This window comes from Bidens hawaiensis, unplaced genomic scaffold (assembly GCF_021521415.1).
Source record: "Bidens hawaiensis isolate Kalapana, Puna unplaced genomic scaffold, B.hawaiensis_p1.1 tig00000636_1, whole genome shotgun sequence".
NCBI classification, from domain to species: Eukaryota; Viridiplantae; Streptophyta; class Magnoliopsida; order Asterales; family Asteraceae; genus Bidens; species Bidens hawaiensis.
In genome coordinates this window covers 5,534,175-5,549,639 of record NW_027491038.1, presented here as the reverse complement: position 1 = coordinate 5,549,639, position 15,465 = coordinate 5,534,175, and the positions used below count along the sequence as shown (strand labels likewise).

General features: G+C 33.4%; 1 protein-coding gene across 1 annotated transcript; it reads right to left on the bottom strand.

Moving 5' to 3' along the window:
* Positions 1-7,530: 7,530 nt before the first annotated feature.
* Positions 7,531-10,848, bottom strand: LOC143530271 (uncharacterized). Its single transcript, XM_077025854.1, has 7 exons — positions 10,589-10,848; positions 10,356-10,455; positions 9,612-9,677; positions 9,409-9,523; positions 8,339-8,427; positions 8,176-8,237; positions 7,531-8,099 (listed from the first exon to the last, which is right to left on the bottom strand). The coding sequence occupies exons 1-7, from the start codon at positions 10,738-10,740 to the stop codon at positions 7,985-7,987; spliced, it is 699 nt and encodes a 232-aa protein (XP_076881969.1). The 5' UTR covers positions 10,741-10,848; the 3' UTR covers positions 7,531-7,984.
* Positions 10,849-15,465: the final 4,617 nt, after the last annotated feature.

The window sequence follows — 15,465 nt, the reverse complement described above, 5'->3', positions numbered from 1 at the left end:
AGACTTTCAAAGGAAAACCCTCAAAACGGAATATACCCCGAGCCTCCAACACACACCGAGCTATGCTAGGAAGCTTGAACACGGAAAAACGAGACCCGAGCCCTTCCTTTTTCCTTTTGGCCGTAAACAAGAAAGAAAGAAAGGAAGAGTTGTGTTTTCTTTTTGATTACTTGAAAGTTATATATAAAATGATCATTGTCAAGTCACATGCATACAAGAGGTATGGAGTTTATACAAGTCCACACTCTACCCTTTGCATGTTAATAATTTGACCAAATTAGTGGGGTGTGGGGCCCACCCAAAACCGGCCCCAATATTGTTGTTTTTTTTTTTTTTTTTTTTTTTTTTTTTATTTTATTTTATATATTTTATACTTTATAAAATATATAAACACCCCATCTTTTATAAACCATTTTATAAAAGAATACATAGTTAAATAATTATTCCAATAATAATTATTTGAATAAATAAATTAACCAATTAATTATTTAATACTTTCAAGTAATTATTCAGAAACCCGATTTTCTGAAAGTGTCGTGTTCTGTATTTGTCTTATAGATCTTATCTTAACAAATACATAATTGGTGTGTGTCTAACTCGTTATTGGGTATGACCCGACTTGGATCAAACATGACTAGCCACATTAACTTAATTATGTGTCTCGGGCATACGATATTCCAACAAAAACGCCTGTAAACCGCTACGGGAGGGGCATTTTGAAGTTTTTTGACCTTGCAGGTTTTTTAGATGATGAAGCCTTTAGCCTTGGGGTATTTGTTTGGTCAACATGATCGTTGGCCATGGTGATTGTGACCGTTGGCCACAACAAGAAAAATTAAAATTTTAAAATCAAATCTAAATACTTATACCAGCTAAACCAACATTCATCATTCATTCTCTACTCAAACCTATGACCTATCTATATTCTCTCTCGTTTTTTTTAACATAGATATTTTATTAAGAGAACACTGTGGTTTTTGTCGCTGTGATTTGTTTAAATTGGCAATATCAATCCAAAAGTTTAAAATTTTCTATTTTTGTCCCCAAAGTTTCATTTACATTGCAATTTTTGTCCATAAGGTTTTGTTTTCATTGCGATTTTCGTCCCTATGGTTTGCTTTTCAGCCCAAGATATGTTAACAAAAAGGAGGAAAATTGCAATAAAAATGAAACCTTATGGACAAAAACAGTAAATTTTAAACTTTTAGACTAAAATGACAAATTTGAACAAATCACAGGGACGAAAACCACAATTCATTTTTTTATAATTTCATCAAATTCTTCCAAATAAAATGAGACGATAGTTAGTATTGTTCCTGCCCATGTCGATCTTATGTGACGACAAGTCAAGTTTGCATACGAGACCAAGTTTACCAAGTTGGTGAACACATATTTGATCGTAAAGGCGCTCATAATAGACTAGTAGATGACTATTTAATTTTGGAAAATTGGATTTAAATAATTCCACCTTTAATGGATTGGCCAATAATAATCCCACCTCCGGTATTTCCCGCTGGCAGTCCCACCTTTTCAATGTTTTTTGTTTTATAAACCAGCGTTAAAAAAACTTAACGGGGTTAAGTTTTTTGCTTATGTGGCGAGTGACATGGCTTTTTCAATATCCTACCTGGCTTTTCCCTTTATATTTTGTTTCCACCCTTATAGTTCAGGGATCTAATTGCAATTTCTGTTATATTATTATATTATTAACCCATTTACCCAGAACCCATATGCCCGTACCCATGATCCAAAATTAACTATTGAGCCCTAATTAGCTTTTCCCTTTAAATCTGATTGAATCCTCAGACAAAAAATTGTCGACTGGATCCCAAAATGAGTTCGTCATCTTCTTATCGCGCACAAAACCCTAAGCTTTTTAGGAGATGAGGGCGATATAATATAACCAATATAACCAGATGTTAACATAAATAGTTTGAACCAAGAACCCTAAAAAGATCAATCGATTAATCCAGTCATTGTTCAATCAATTAAGCATAGGGTTATTGATAAGGAAGAAAAGACGATCATAACCATATAAAATAATACATGTAACAATTTTATTTGAAGGGTTTAACTGTTAATAACAGAGCCGACCAAAGAACAAATCAAGAACACCAACTAACGATTGTCATAACGCAATTAGGTAAAGGGGTTTGTTTGGCGATGGCACCAAGATGATGCAGGCATGATTAATTGAATTATTATTGACGAAATAGGTATAAACCAGATTTATGTTAAGGTCGGTTCGTTTAAATGAGCAATACGTATCATCCATGATTGTTATTACCAAATTAGAGACGTCAGTGAGGCCGATTTGGCATAAAGAATAATTCCCCTAGATCAATTCCATAATTTGGACGAGAATTGTGCTTCAAGAATACTAAACGGGTCACGGGTTGGTACTTGGATCATGGGTACGGGCATATGGGTTCTGGGTAAATGGGTTAATAATATAATAATATAACAGAAATTGCAATTAGATCCCTGAACTATAAGGATGGAAACAAAATATAAAGGGAAAAGCCATATAGGATATTGAAAAAGCCATGTCACTCGCCACATAAGCAAAAACTTAACCCCGTTAAGTTTTTTTAACGCTGGTTTATAAAACAAAAAACATTGAAAAGGTGGGACTGCCAGCGGGAAATACCGGAGGTAGGATTATTATTGGTCAATCTATTAAAGGTGGAATTATTTAAATCCAATTTTCCTTTAATTTTATTAAGATTTCATATTTAATGATATGAACTATTTTTACGAATAGTTAATAATTTTGAGAGAGATTTTCCTATTTTCATTAAAGTGGAGACATCGCTTATGATGCATTTGATGAATATTTGAAGATGCCGAAAAAAGTTTCTTAGACACTAGAAAAATTTTTTTGTCAAGGTAATTAGTTAATTTATGTTATTATAACAATAGTTATTTAGGTGTAATTAATCTTTATGGGAAGGGATATTTGAGAAGTATGACTTGATCAGGAATCAAAAAAACATATGATGTGCATGAATCTCTACATGGCTTTCCGGTATGCACATTAGTAGCGATGTTACACATTGGGAGTGGTCAAACTATCTAGCAAGCTGGAGGGGTCAACGAGGTAACCATCCACACACAACAATAGCTCTTCAAACAATGACATCCTATGATCTTTGGATATGACATGCGTTCTTTAATTCTGACTAAGCAAACAATGAAATTAATCTTCTAAAGAAAGCACATATATCATAGATAGAGTTGAACCACGTAGTGCATTTGTAGCCAACAATATAGATTACAAGTTTATGTATTGTCTTGAAGATGGTATATATAAAGTTTATGCTATGTTTGTGAAATCATTTACAATCCTGCGTAATAAAAGAAAAACATAAATATTTTAAGGCACGTCAAGAAACAATAGTGAGGGATATTGAACATGCGTTTGGAATTTTGAAGAAGAGGTGGGCTATCATAGCCAAACCTGCTCAAATGTGGAAAAATTATAAAATAAAAAAGGTCATGTAAGCTTGTATAACTTTACATAATATGATTATAGAGGACAATGGATTTGCCAAAGCTAGATGTCATCCCGCCAGCGACCCAAATCCTAGGCAATAAGCAGAGGCGGACCTATGTAGGAGGTAAGGGGGGCGGCTGCCCACCTTAATTTTTTTTTAGTGTTATTTGTATGTGAAAATCCCGATCGGCCCTCTTAATATTAGTGTTAAGTCCCGATGTCGCCCCCCAAGAAAATAATTTCTGGGTCCGTCACTGGCAATAAGCTATATAATAATAAATTGCTCTGGTTAACAAGAAGTTCCGACTTAATAAAAAAAAGTACATATATACATAAACCAAAAATCAAACAAAAACTTTGTTTAAAAGATACATAGAACCGAAACGAATAGTTTTTCTTCTTTGATTTATCAGCCAAAACTAACGATGGATGGATACATGTTCGATATTCAAGTGTGTACATTGAGTTGATGTGTCTAAAATCTAAAAGTCTAAATTAACAGATTGAACGAATTAAACCACACAAATTATTCTGTTACGGGTCAAATTATTATTAATGTGACGTTACCTCCTACTGATTATCAACTTTCATCATCAACAACGGCTGCCTTTCCATTTCGCTACCTAACTACTCATTTCCCCATTTGAGAAAATAATAAATGTGCCTTTCAATCTTTAATTTAGTACAATGGTCGTCAAAATCTAAAGATAACTTGGTGCGATATTTAAATAATATAAAAAACTTTGAGCATTATAAAGGTGTATATGAGCCTAGGGCCCTGGCCAAGACCAAGATTAATCCGTATAACTTACAAATGCTCGAGCTCTATGTATTTCAAAGTTTTTTGTGTTAAGATTGAGCTCGTGTGCTTGTTTATGAAAAAAATTTTCAATCTCAAACCATTTTTGTATAGATTATAATTTTATTAAGAAATTAATGTATACTTATCATTTAATCTAAATATATAAGAAATAATGGGCTCTCGAATCCAATTAAACTTGCCGTACGAAGCTCGGTTTGAGTTTGTGTATTAAACTAGCTTAATTTATTTAAGGATCAAGTGTGTTCGGCCTAAAGCTCATAAAGCTAAACTCAGTTCATGCTACTAGGGAGACGAACTCGAGTAACCCATAAGCGGTTTGACTCCTTAATATACTTTAACACGTATACTTAGAATGGGCAAAAGGCGCCGTGCTAAACAAGTTAAGCACGAGGTGACACGTTTAACAAGTGCAGTGACTCAAACATGACACGGTTAACTAAACAAACACAAACATGTTTGAAAAGTAGGTCAACACAACACATCTAACACAAATAGGGATAACTAGTTCAATAACATGAGTAATACAACACATTACCATAGTTAAATAGGAGCAATTCAATTATACCAAATCATACACATTTAACATCTTTATTGATATTGAAACAATTCACCAATTGTGGATAAAAAACAAATTTAACACAATAAAATTATAATCATAATCCACATTAATTGTAATATATTTAATTGTTTAAAAAACAATACAACTATTCGTTAAATAAATGGGTCACAAATATGTCGTGTCAACTTATTAACCTTCTTTCTAACGACAAATATGCCAACTTAGTCACCTATTTATGACCATAAGTTAAAACATGCTATATATGTCATAATTTGGTTTAGCGGGTTGAACCCATTTAGACACGTATACAATTGTGTTGAATTTTGTGTCAAACCATGTCGTATTAATAGTTTAACCTGGTTTAGTTGCAAGCCAATACCGAGTCATGTTATAAATTGCAAGCCATATTGTAAGATTTCAACAACCCATTCTCATCTCATGTATTCAAAACAAGTGAAGTTTTTACATAAATAAATTTACAAGTAACAAAATTTTGTGACATTGAACATAGTTAAACTCAAACCTCATAATTTATTATGACATGTCCTTGTGGGACCTGTAGATAACATTTATTAATATTTATAGTTGGTAAGTGGCACCAAAAAGAAGAAAATAGTAAATAAGACTTTTTGCCTGGGTCATTTCGATTCCAATACGCGTGCACACTGTGTTCCTATAGTCACATTTTATTATGTAAGCAAGTACTTCACCCTTAGATTGATGCAAAGGTTTAAAAACTATTACATTTTAAAACCACTAATATTCGACCAAAATTTAAGGTTCCAAGAAACGTCAGAAGAACTGGCTAAACCATAAAAAATGGAAATCGTCTTCACGGTTTATGCATCTCTTTTAAACAAGATCGTTGTATGCGTATTAGGTATATATGTAGTCATTACATATTCAAAATACAAACAAAAAATATATAAGAAAAAAGTAATCTTGGTTGGTTCAGCATTACACAATCGATACAAAGATATAAACCACCATCCGGGTCATTCAATTTGCTTAGGTTTGAATGGTTCTGTCATATCTAATAGTCTATGAACACGTATACAGAAGAAGATTAATCTGAGTCATCTGACTATAACCAAGGGAATTTGTGGTCGTTCGTTTTAGATTTGGACGTGTAAATCCATAAATGGATATTTGTTTGTTTGGTAAAGGCATTCGTTGAATCTTAGTACCAAACATATTCATTTGTCTTGAAAAGTATGGAAGTTCAACAAAGTCATGTTATGAGAATATATGAAATGTCAAATAAGATAAAATTGTATTTAAAAATAAATATTAAAAACTACCAAAACGTGAAAAAAATACAAAATTGTTAATAGAAGAATTGATGTGAAAATTTAGTATAATTAATATGAATTTCAGGATAATAATAATAATAATACTGGTGTGAAAAGAACCCAAAGTTTATCAAAAAGTTAAAAGAAGTGAAAAATAGAAAAGTTAGAACATTAAACCCCTTTGGTATATGACGAAAAAGAAAACAGAATAAAAGATCTTTGTTTAGATTATAATTCAAGACCTTCTAGCGACCGTATATGTGGGCTTACTTTAGTACACGTTTCTTTTAAGTCCTAATTATTTTCTTGATATGTAAACACATGATAACATTCGAGTCAGGTTTTATTTATTTATTTATTTTTGTAACTTGATTATGGTCTGTATGTTGTAACATTGGATGTATAATATATTAGAGTTATAATTATATACTAGGTTATTGACTCGTGGGCGCCACATGTGGAAAAATATAAATCATATAACATCCACACGTAATATGAAAGTGGAAAACATAATTTTCATATATACTTGTGCCGTCCTTCAGCCTTATGTGTCTTACATTGTTTTTAGGTTTGTATAATCTCTGACATTGTCTCGGGTTTTACCCGACAACTTGATCTATTTAGCATTCGTACGATGACATGTGTATACCTTAATTTCTTCTTTTTTCCTTTAGAGCACTAACGTTGCTACACTCAATAAAAAGTAGTTAAATGATGTAATTAGTACTTCATGCCAACTTTTTTTAATCCTTATTGAATCCAGTAACATTAGGATAGCTTCATATACCGTAAAATTAATGAATTAAACAAGTAGAATATAGTTCAACTAAGTTTGACTCTATCTTTTAACTTGAGACACTTTTGAGGCTGTCCTAGCATGCTCAGTGCCCTATAAACTTGAGTTGAATTTGGCTCATTTATAAATAGTTACTATATGTTGTAACATTGGATGCATAATATATAAGAGTTATAATGATATATAACATAGTTTGCATTGTTCAGATTTTCTATTATACCTCTAATTATATATAAGGTTAGATTTATTATGTAATTAAAATCCTTAACATTTTTTTGAATGCCTAAATCCTTATAACTATATTATACAAATACTATTATACATACACGACCAATACATGTGTTTAGACTCATACACTATATACTATGTATGTGAATCCAAGCTCAAGATACTTTTAGTTGCACTTGAGCTCGACTCATGCTCATGAGCTCAAGCTCAATTTGATAGTTTAACGAATCAAACTCAAGTGACCAACAAGTTGCTCAACGGACAGTACATCAATGTGTTCCGGTTTAGACCCATCTTCCATGTTAGAGAATTTACAACTTTATCAATATCATTCCCCTAGTGAAAATGACAAATTTCTAAATATCAACATATGTTCATCTTGCTAGTACAATCACAATTCATAACAATATATACACTGGGCCAGTTTGGGCCACCTTGTTGATGGTTCTGGGCCGGTTATTCATTATTGCCCACCCATAGTTTAAACACCTATAAGTTATCTAACCAATTTCATGATCAGGCTAATAAAACATCACAATTAATATGCCTTTAAACTATTCAATTCAATGGAAGAAGTAAAACAACAAGAGGCTTAAAATGCCCAATTTTTCAAACTATGAAGCACTAATTAAAAACTTTCCAATGTTTTAACACTGCTACTTATTTCCCTATTTACTGATCAAAACAAAATATTCAGAAACTGAAAACCATATAAAACCATCTGTGAGTTAATTATTAATCAACAACTTCGTTATCATTCACGTCTTCACATTAACATACGCGTGAACGATTATTGCATTTGCTGATGTATCGTTGCATGAGGAAGCAATGAATTGAGTAGATCCTCGTTCAGTTTCACTGGAAGTGGTGGCATCTGCTTCAGTTTCTCGGGTGTGTCACTTAAACTGCAGTAAATAATAAATGAGTCGGGTCAGATATCAAAGCGGGTCAAAATTATTGAAGAGTGAAATGGGAATTTACTTGCTTAAGATGTCACGGATGTTTTTCCGAACTTGGCAAAGGAGACTAATATTCTCATGTACCTGTTGCAAGTGTAATTTTAACACAAAATCATTAGAATCATGCAAATTTTATTGAAATAATATAATCTTTGTAATCATATTTGACACACTAATTATTATACCAAAGAATTCTGAGTTTCAAGATTTGCTGATACCCGCTCCATAGCCCGTGCACTTTCTTTAAGAAGTTGTCCAGCTGGACTCACAAGAACTGTAAAAAAAAACAGTTGATTAAATACGGAAATGTGAATACCCGTAAATAATAAGAAGCTGACACATGGTTAGCTTGGATAAAAGACAACAGCTAACATTTATCTTTTAATATTTTTATTATATTTCAGAAGTTAAATTGTAAAAGAGATTCAGAATTTCATAGTAGACTGAAGAAAAGTAGGGGCAAACAATTTGTAGTAAAAAAATGACCACTTTATGGAATGCAACTAAAGTTTTGAAACCGGTTAATTAAATGGTTCACTATAACAACGAATCAACGAATATAACCCATTTTTCACTCTAATTAAAATTCTGTACTACTCTTTTTCATAGACAAATTTTTGTTGCTATTTCTTATTAGGCTTGATTCTTATTTATACAAATTAAATGCAAAACATTCATCGGTATAACATGTGTCACGTGCTCTGCATCCCATTAAACTGCATCCCATTAAACTGCTAATGCATCTATAAAGTGTATGCAAATGATTAAACATTTGCTAAAATTTAGAGTGGTTCAACTACCTCAGACCCAAAATTCTTTGTGTGTGTATACTCGTATGTATGCATTTTATTTTTTAGCAAAGGATCTAGATGATATTCATAGGATATGGCACATGTTATACAAAAGAACGTTGGAATTTTATTTGTAAAAGTCAAATGAAATATGATACTTTACTGCTCCTGAAATTCAATGAAAATTAAACAACCTATCGAGAATTTGTAACGAAATACAATTTTTTTTTGTGCAAAGTAAAAAGGTAAAGTGGCCCATATAACAGGTTCAAAAGTCTAGCGACTTGACTTGAATGACAAAAAAGTATATTACAGAAAGTAACCATTTGTTGTAAAGCCGAGTGGCTTACAAAGCTTAAAGACAGGTGGCCTGAATTACAGAAAATGACCGTCTTTATAAAGTATGATTCTCACTTTGGTGATTTAACCCTACTTACAAAAGGTGTAGAAAGAACTAAACTAACCACTGTACTGTATAGCATTTGATTTTCCATTGGCAACCACTCCATTGAATAATGGAGATAGTCCGGTTTGAGTTGCTAAATGAGACGTACTTGCCAAATGTTCACTCATTTTTTCCTGGTTAAGACAAAATTCATTTTAATTTTCCATAAAACATAAAAAAGTATCATACGAGAAGAGATTATAATATAGAAGGTTTAATTACCTTTCTATCTTTGTTTTTCCTTGTTAAAGTGTAATCTTCTTTCCTTGTTTTGCTTATATCCCTTTTCTAGCATGGCAAATAATCAAATTCTCTATTACTAACAAAATAACAAAGCGTGTATAGTAACTCCACCGTTCTTATTTTACCACCTTTTTCATAAGAATGCACATAGCTACCATTGATGTAAAACACGTGTTGAAATCCCTCTGGACATGTTACAACATTATCTTTTGGTTACAAAGGGCCCCTTTTGTGTAATTAAACCTAATACTGCTGTAAATAAAATTTTAGTTATGTAATATACAGCCTTCCTACCGCATTTTCATTTTGGGGATGGATAATAAAATTGCAACTATGTGTGAAAAAGATCGATTTGACAAATGACTATCACAACTTGCAGTAGTTCCTTATTCAAGCATAAAGTCATTATACATGATAATATTGCTATGTGTTTAATCAATGTTCATATTATTAATTTTTGGGTAGTAAATTAAGCATGATATATATACACTTATATAAGATCATGTATAAATATAATAATATTCTTTCACTCGGGGCTATTGGCTCTAGTCTACAACCAAATACGATGGTGACCAAGTTTTTCAGGATTAAAGGGAATTTTCTTAATTTATAAATGTTTTTTGGAGATATTTCTAGCTTGTAAGTTACAATTGAAGGATACCATTTGAAATCACACAACTAGTAATTGATCACAAATAACCAAATTAATACTAATAAACTTACAAACATCCATCTGCACCGTAACGCCACATCCCTCACAGTCTTATTCTGCAACTGCACGGCAATCTTCGCATACCGGATAATATTCGATTCAGACGCATACCTAAATTTGCATCACTAATAATATTAATCAACAGTAAACACTAATTAACTTATTAACAACATCAATTAATATTAATCAAATTCTTCTTTACACAATCAAACCCTAAATGTTCAATTAACAAAAATTAACTTACTGCGAGAGGCCGTCTTCCAAAATCGCCTGTTCATCCGGAGTCCAATCAGTCGAAACACTCGGATTCTGCTCCGCCGCCCCCACGCCACCGTCGTAGCTGAGTTGACCCGTGTCACCACCGCTATTCGACCCGTTTCCAGATGGATTCGCCATGAATATAACCAGTCAATCAATCAATCGCGCATGCAACTAACTAAGTTTAACAGGATTCCCGCCAATTCCAAAACCGTTGTTGTTCCCGCCAGAAACCGTTACGCTGCCTAAAATGAAAACTAAAACCCTAAAAAGTCTTAAATAAGTTATTATCTGACGTGTAATAATAATAATAATAATAATATAGGAATCTGAGAGACAATAGCGGATGAATATAGTGTATGGATAGGATGTGATTATTATTATTATTGAGAGATGAATGAAGGATGAAATTGTTGATATGAATACAAGGAAATAAGGAAAGTAGTATGTATGTATGTATGTGTGACGGTGTTGGGGTGAATTGCACCATTATCGATCACTACCACTTTTCTTTTGCTTTTTAAATAAATTCATTTCATTGTAGTGCATAAAGTCGAACAACACCACTTTTATTCTCTTTTACTTTTTTATTTGGCTTTTTTCTAATAAATAAACGAATGAATATTTCCATGTGGTCAATGTATTTGACCCGTTTTCATTCCTTTCTCCTGTTTTTCCAAAACAAAGTGGTTGTTTTTTTTTTTAGTTTAATAAACGGCTGCTTAGAATGTCCTCTTTTAACACTTAGCCGACTTAGAATGGATTAAGGATGGATCGGGTTGGTGGCATTGATGGGGAGTGCCACTCCATCCTATTGGTAGGCTAGAGAAAATTGGTATGGATTATAAATTGAAAGTTTTAACTCACATTTTTCATACACAAAATTTTTATTTTTTTTATTTTTTAATACAATCAATATAATTTAGATGGATTGCTCGTCAAGTTTTGTTGTTTTGACGATGATTTTTTTATATGAATGTGTGTAATTTGGGGATACTTGCTATCATTGTTACAACATCGATGTTTGTAGTCAAGACATGTCACACTTAAGAAATAGCATATCTATGGACCGTGAAACAACAAACTAACGTCTTGCGCACCAATATTTTGATCAAAATCACCAATACAATGACGATTAGTTCACATAAGGTATATGAAGAAACACAAATCCACCCCTCAAGGTCTAACACGTTAGTCCGAGGGTAATGGTTAAGTATTTCCCACGATGGGTTATAAAACCTTCCTGGCGCAGATGAGTGTATCCTGCAAAACAGAACATCATGAGCTCGTTACGAGAAATGGGGGGATTCTCTCGTAACCACCATTCGGCGTGAGAATCAGTACTTGGTTGTACGAAATATAAGGTATTGACAGTGATAATATAAGAATGTCTCCCTTTACCATTTGGAGGTCCATTGATATTTATAGCCGGAGGAGAGAGAGTGTGGTCCACTACCTTGTCAGGTATTTCGACCAATAATATTCTCCACCCGTGTGATCGTGGAGGTTGGTGGACATCATGATATTTTGACAAGGACGTGCTGTACTATTTTGTACCGTTCTTTGTGTGCTGTCCAATCCCCATTGGTTGGGTGTTTATCCCCATGTAAATTGTATCTTTTTGTCCCATGCTTATGAGACTTTTGCGGCGCTATTCCCTAGGTGTCAGGGAATTTATATTATATTGAGATATAACTTTGGCGCCTTATGCTACGCTTGGCGTACAGGAATTCTATCCGCCGCTTGACCCGCCCAACGTTCTAGTAAAGTTGGGTTTTGGTGTTATACTTGGTTAAACGGTGGGTTCAATACCCTACCTCTACAGTATCACATGTATAGGGGACTATTTGTCAAAACAGTTGGTGACTTGAAGGCAATTTATCTAATTAGTATAATTGGGAAGGCTTTTTGTATTTAGTATAAATTTGTGGAAGAAAGTCACGAACTAATTCCTTGGTAGCATGGTATATGGGGATCTCATTAAGTTACTTTGTGATGGGAATGCTTGCTAGAGTTCGAATCCTCCCTAGACATTCTGATGGTTTTTTTAAATATAATTATACTGCTAGAGTTCGAATCCTCCCTAGACATTCTGATGGTTTTTTTAAATATAATTATACTGCTAGTGTTCGAATCCTCCTTTAGACAATCTTTATATTTATTTATTAAAAATTAAAGTGACATAATTGGATGAAAGTTCCATGAACACGACTCATGTTATGGATTTACTGTCAACACTTATCTAAAAAATTCAATTATTTTTATTATTATATTAAGTTTAAGTAAAATTAGTTGCACATATATATGCTAGATTCACAATGTTTCAGAAGAACTAACATATTCGAAACATTTCAAAAGAATTAACAGAGTTGCACCGGGTAAAAAAGCTAGTTTTAAATATTTTCAAATGGCATTGTCGAAGTCACACCCATGACGTTTCAACTTACACATGTGAATCCTATGGGCGTGAATGATGAGCTATTGATGATGTCCGAAAGAACCTCTCAAGAAAGTCTACAACATTTTGATGACGATGTTATTTAATTGTTATAAAAGAATTATTGCTTCGTCCGGTCTCAAAAGACATTGAATGGTGAATATATATGAGTTAATTAGTTGAAAAAATCGTTTTAGGGTACGTGAGATGAATAGTGAATATATTTTTATGGTTTTGGGATAAGATGATATTAAAAAGTTAGTGTGCGGAGAAAAGAGAATTACATGAAATTAAATGTATGAAGTTTTGCTACCACCCTTAGGGCATTTGTTGTGGTAGTGTGAAAGGGTGATAAGCCCGTCGGCATGATACACCACCGCACACGGGCGCAGAGAGGCGCTTGAGAGGCCAAGGTGATGCTTATTACGGGACGTAAGCATAATTTACTTCTTTTAACTAATAATTTAATAGATTAAACAATCATAAGAGATGACCGTAGAGAAACTCCCACGGCGTAAGTGACATCACTATGTTTTCACATTTTACACCAAAGAGAATGCCTTTTTAGTGCACACTTTAATACCACAATAAGTTTTAACCAAGTTTGTAGTAGTATATAAAGAAAACTACATGTGATAAATTAGCATTATTAATAACTAAACTATCATATTAAATCTTAACTTTTTTTTGAATGGCTATTTGGATTAGTGATGAACCACTGATCCATCTGATTATCTCTATTTCATTCTTAGAAAGAAACTCATCATAGATTAGAAAACCACTTGATCCAACCAGGTTAACCCCCTATTATTTGAGTGGGACTATTATTTGTTTTTTGAACGACCAACAAAAATATATTAATATTAAGAAACTAGCAAGAAGCTAGTGCAATGATACAAACACATAACCGAATATAAAACCCTCAAACAACCCACAACAACACGAGATCCCCAACCAAACAAATTAAACTTTGAACCTATACCAATATTCCCAAATAAGCCCCTCAATTCCCCCCTATTCTTTACCCAAAGGAACCCCAACGCTTTGATCTCCTCAACCAAACTCGACAGTAAAATCGGAATCCCAATATAATCAAGTCCGTTCCTCTTTTTCCATAAACACCAAATTTCCAAATTGCAATCAACCAAATATCTTGGAAAACTTTTGCTTTGTTTTTTGAGAACTTGGAAAATTTATTAAATTATTAAAAGGTATATCAAGCCTTAAATGAAATTTTAAAAAAAGATGAGGAAATAAAAAAGCTAATAGTAAGACCAAAACTCTACACACAAATCCAAATTCCAACCAGTACACTATAAACCAAACTGAATCACCCCGAACCAGGGACGGATCTATGGTACAAATGGGTGGTTCCTCGGAACCACCCGAGTTTTGAAATAATAGTGTATTTATGTATAAAAAATATTAAAAGAACCACATTATAAATTGGAAAGGAACCACCTCATTCTTATTTGACGCGCTTGTACAGCTGGTAAGTTGTTGATTTTGCAACCTAGAGGTCACATGTTCGATTCCGTTTTTTACACTTATTTTTTTAACTCACTCTTATACCAATTAGGGTTTTATAATAATAATACACAAACACCACAAAACACACTGCAGCGCCTCTCCCCTGATCCCTCTTTAAGACTACCAGCCGTCCCCGTCCGTTTTCCGACCACCGCGGTACCGCCGCCGCTTTTCCGGCCGTCCTTCTACACTCCTCCCGCCGCTGCATAACCTTCCACTCTTCCTCGAAGCTCGATTGTTCGAATCCTCCCACTTTGAAGGAAAAGTTGCATTCATTGTTAGATGTTAATTGTTCTTTTTCTTCTTCTTCAATGTTAATTGTTCTTAACTGTTATTGTTGGTTTCAATTTGTTAGGTTGTTAGAAAGATAAGCTGCAGAAGGTTCTGCAGAGTGGATTAGAGGGTGTTTGTTAAATGTTGAATTATTATTATTAAAAGTGGAACAATAATAATAATGTTGATTGTTTGTTGAATTGGGTGTTTTGATTTAAATGGTGTTAGTTGCTTTTGGATTTTGAGAAGGTTGTTATGCTTTGGATTCCGGCTTCCTACTGTTTTAATGTATTCTCTCTGTTCTTTTAAGCGTAGTTGTCAAAGGCGCAAGGCGCGCTTAAAATGTCCTTAGATTAACAAGGCATGTAGCATAAGCATATCGTTTTTAGGGGCAATACGCATTCAAGGCGTTGTGACTTGTGAGCCTTGGGTCTAGGCACAACTTCTTAGTTTTTAATTTGCTATTTTATCGTATTTTTATTTGTTATGAACCTTGCCCGAACTATCGAACCGACCCGAACCTCAAACCGACCCGGAATTTTTTATACCCGACTATATGAAATTGAAACAACAAAAAGTAGTGCACCACCTGAAAAAAATTCCTGGATCCGCCACTGCCCCGA

What these genes read in the sequence shown, in the direction of transcription:
- LOC143530271 (XM_077025854.1), bottom strand. Translation starts at nt 10,740, where the DNA reads ATGGCGAATCCATCTGGAAACGGGTCGAATAGCGGTGGTGACACGGGT. An exon ending in TTGGAAGACGGCCTCTCGCA is followed by an intron (nt 10,456 to 10,588) that starts GTAAGTTAATTT and finishes ATGCAAATTTAG; the next exon opens with GTATGCGTCTGAATCGAATA. An exon ending in AAATGCTATACAGTACAGTG is followed by an intron (nt 8,428 to 9,408) that starts GTTAGTTTAGTT and finishes TTTTTTTTACAG; the next exon opens with TTCTTGTGAGTCCAGCTGGA.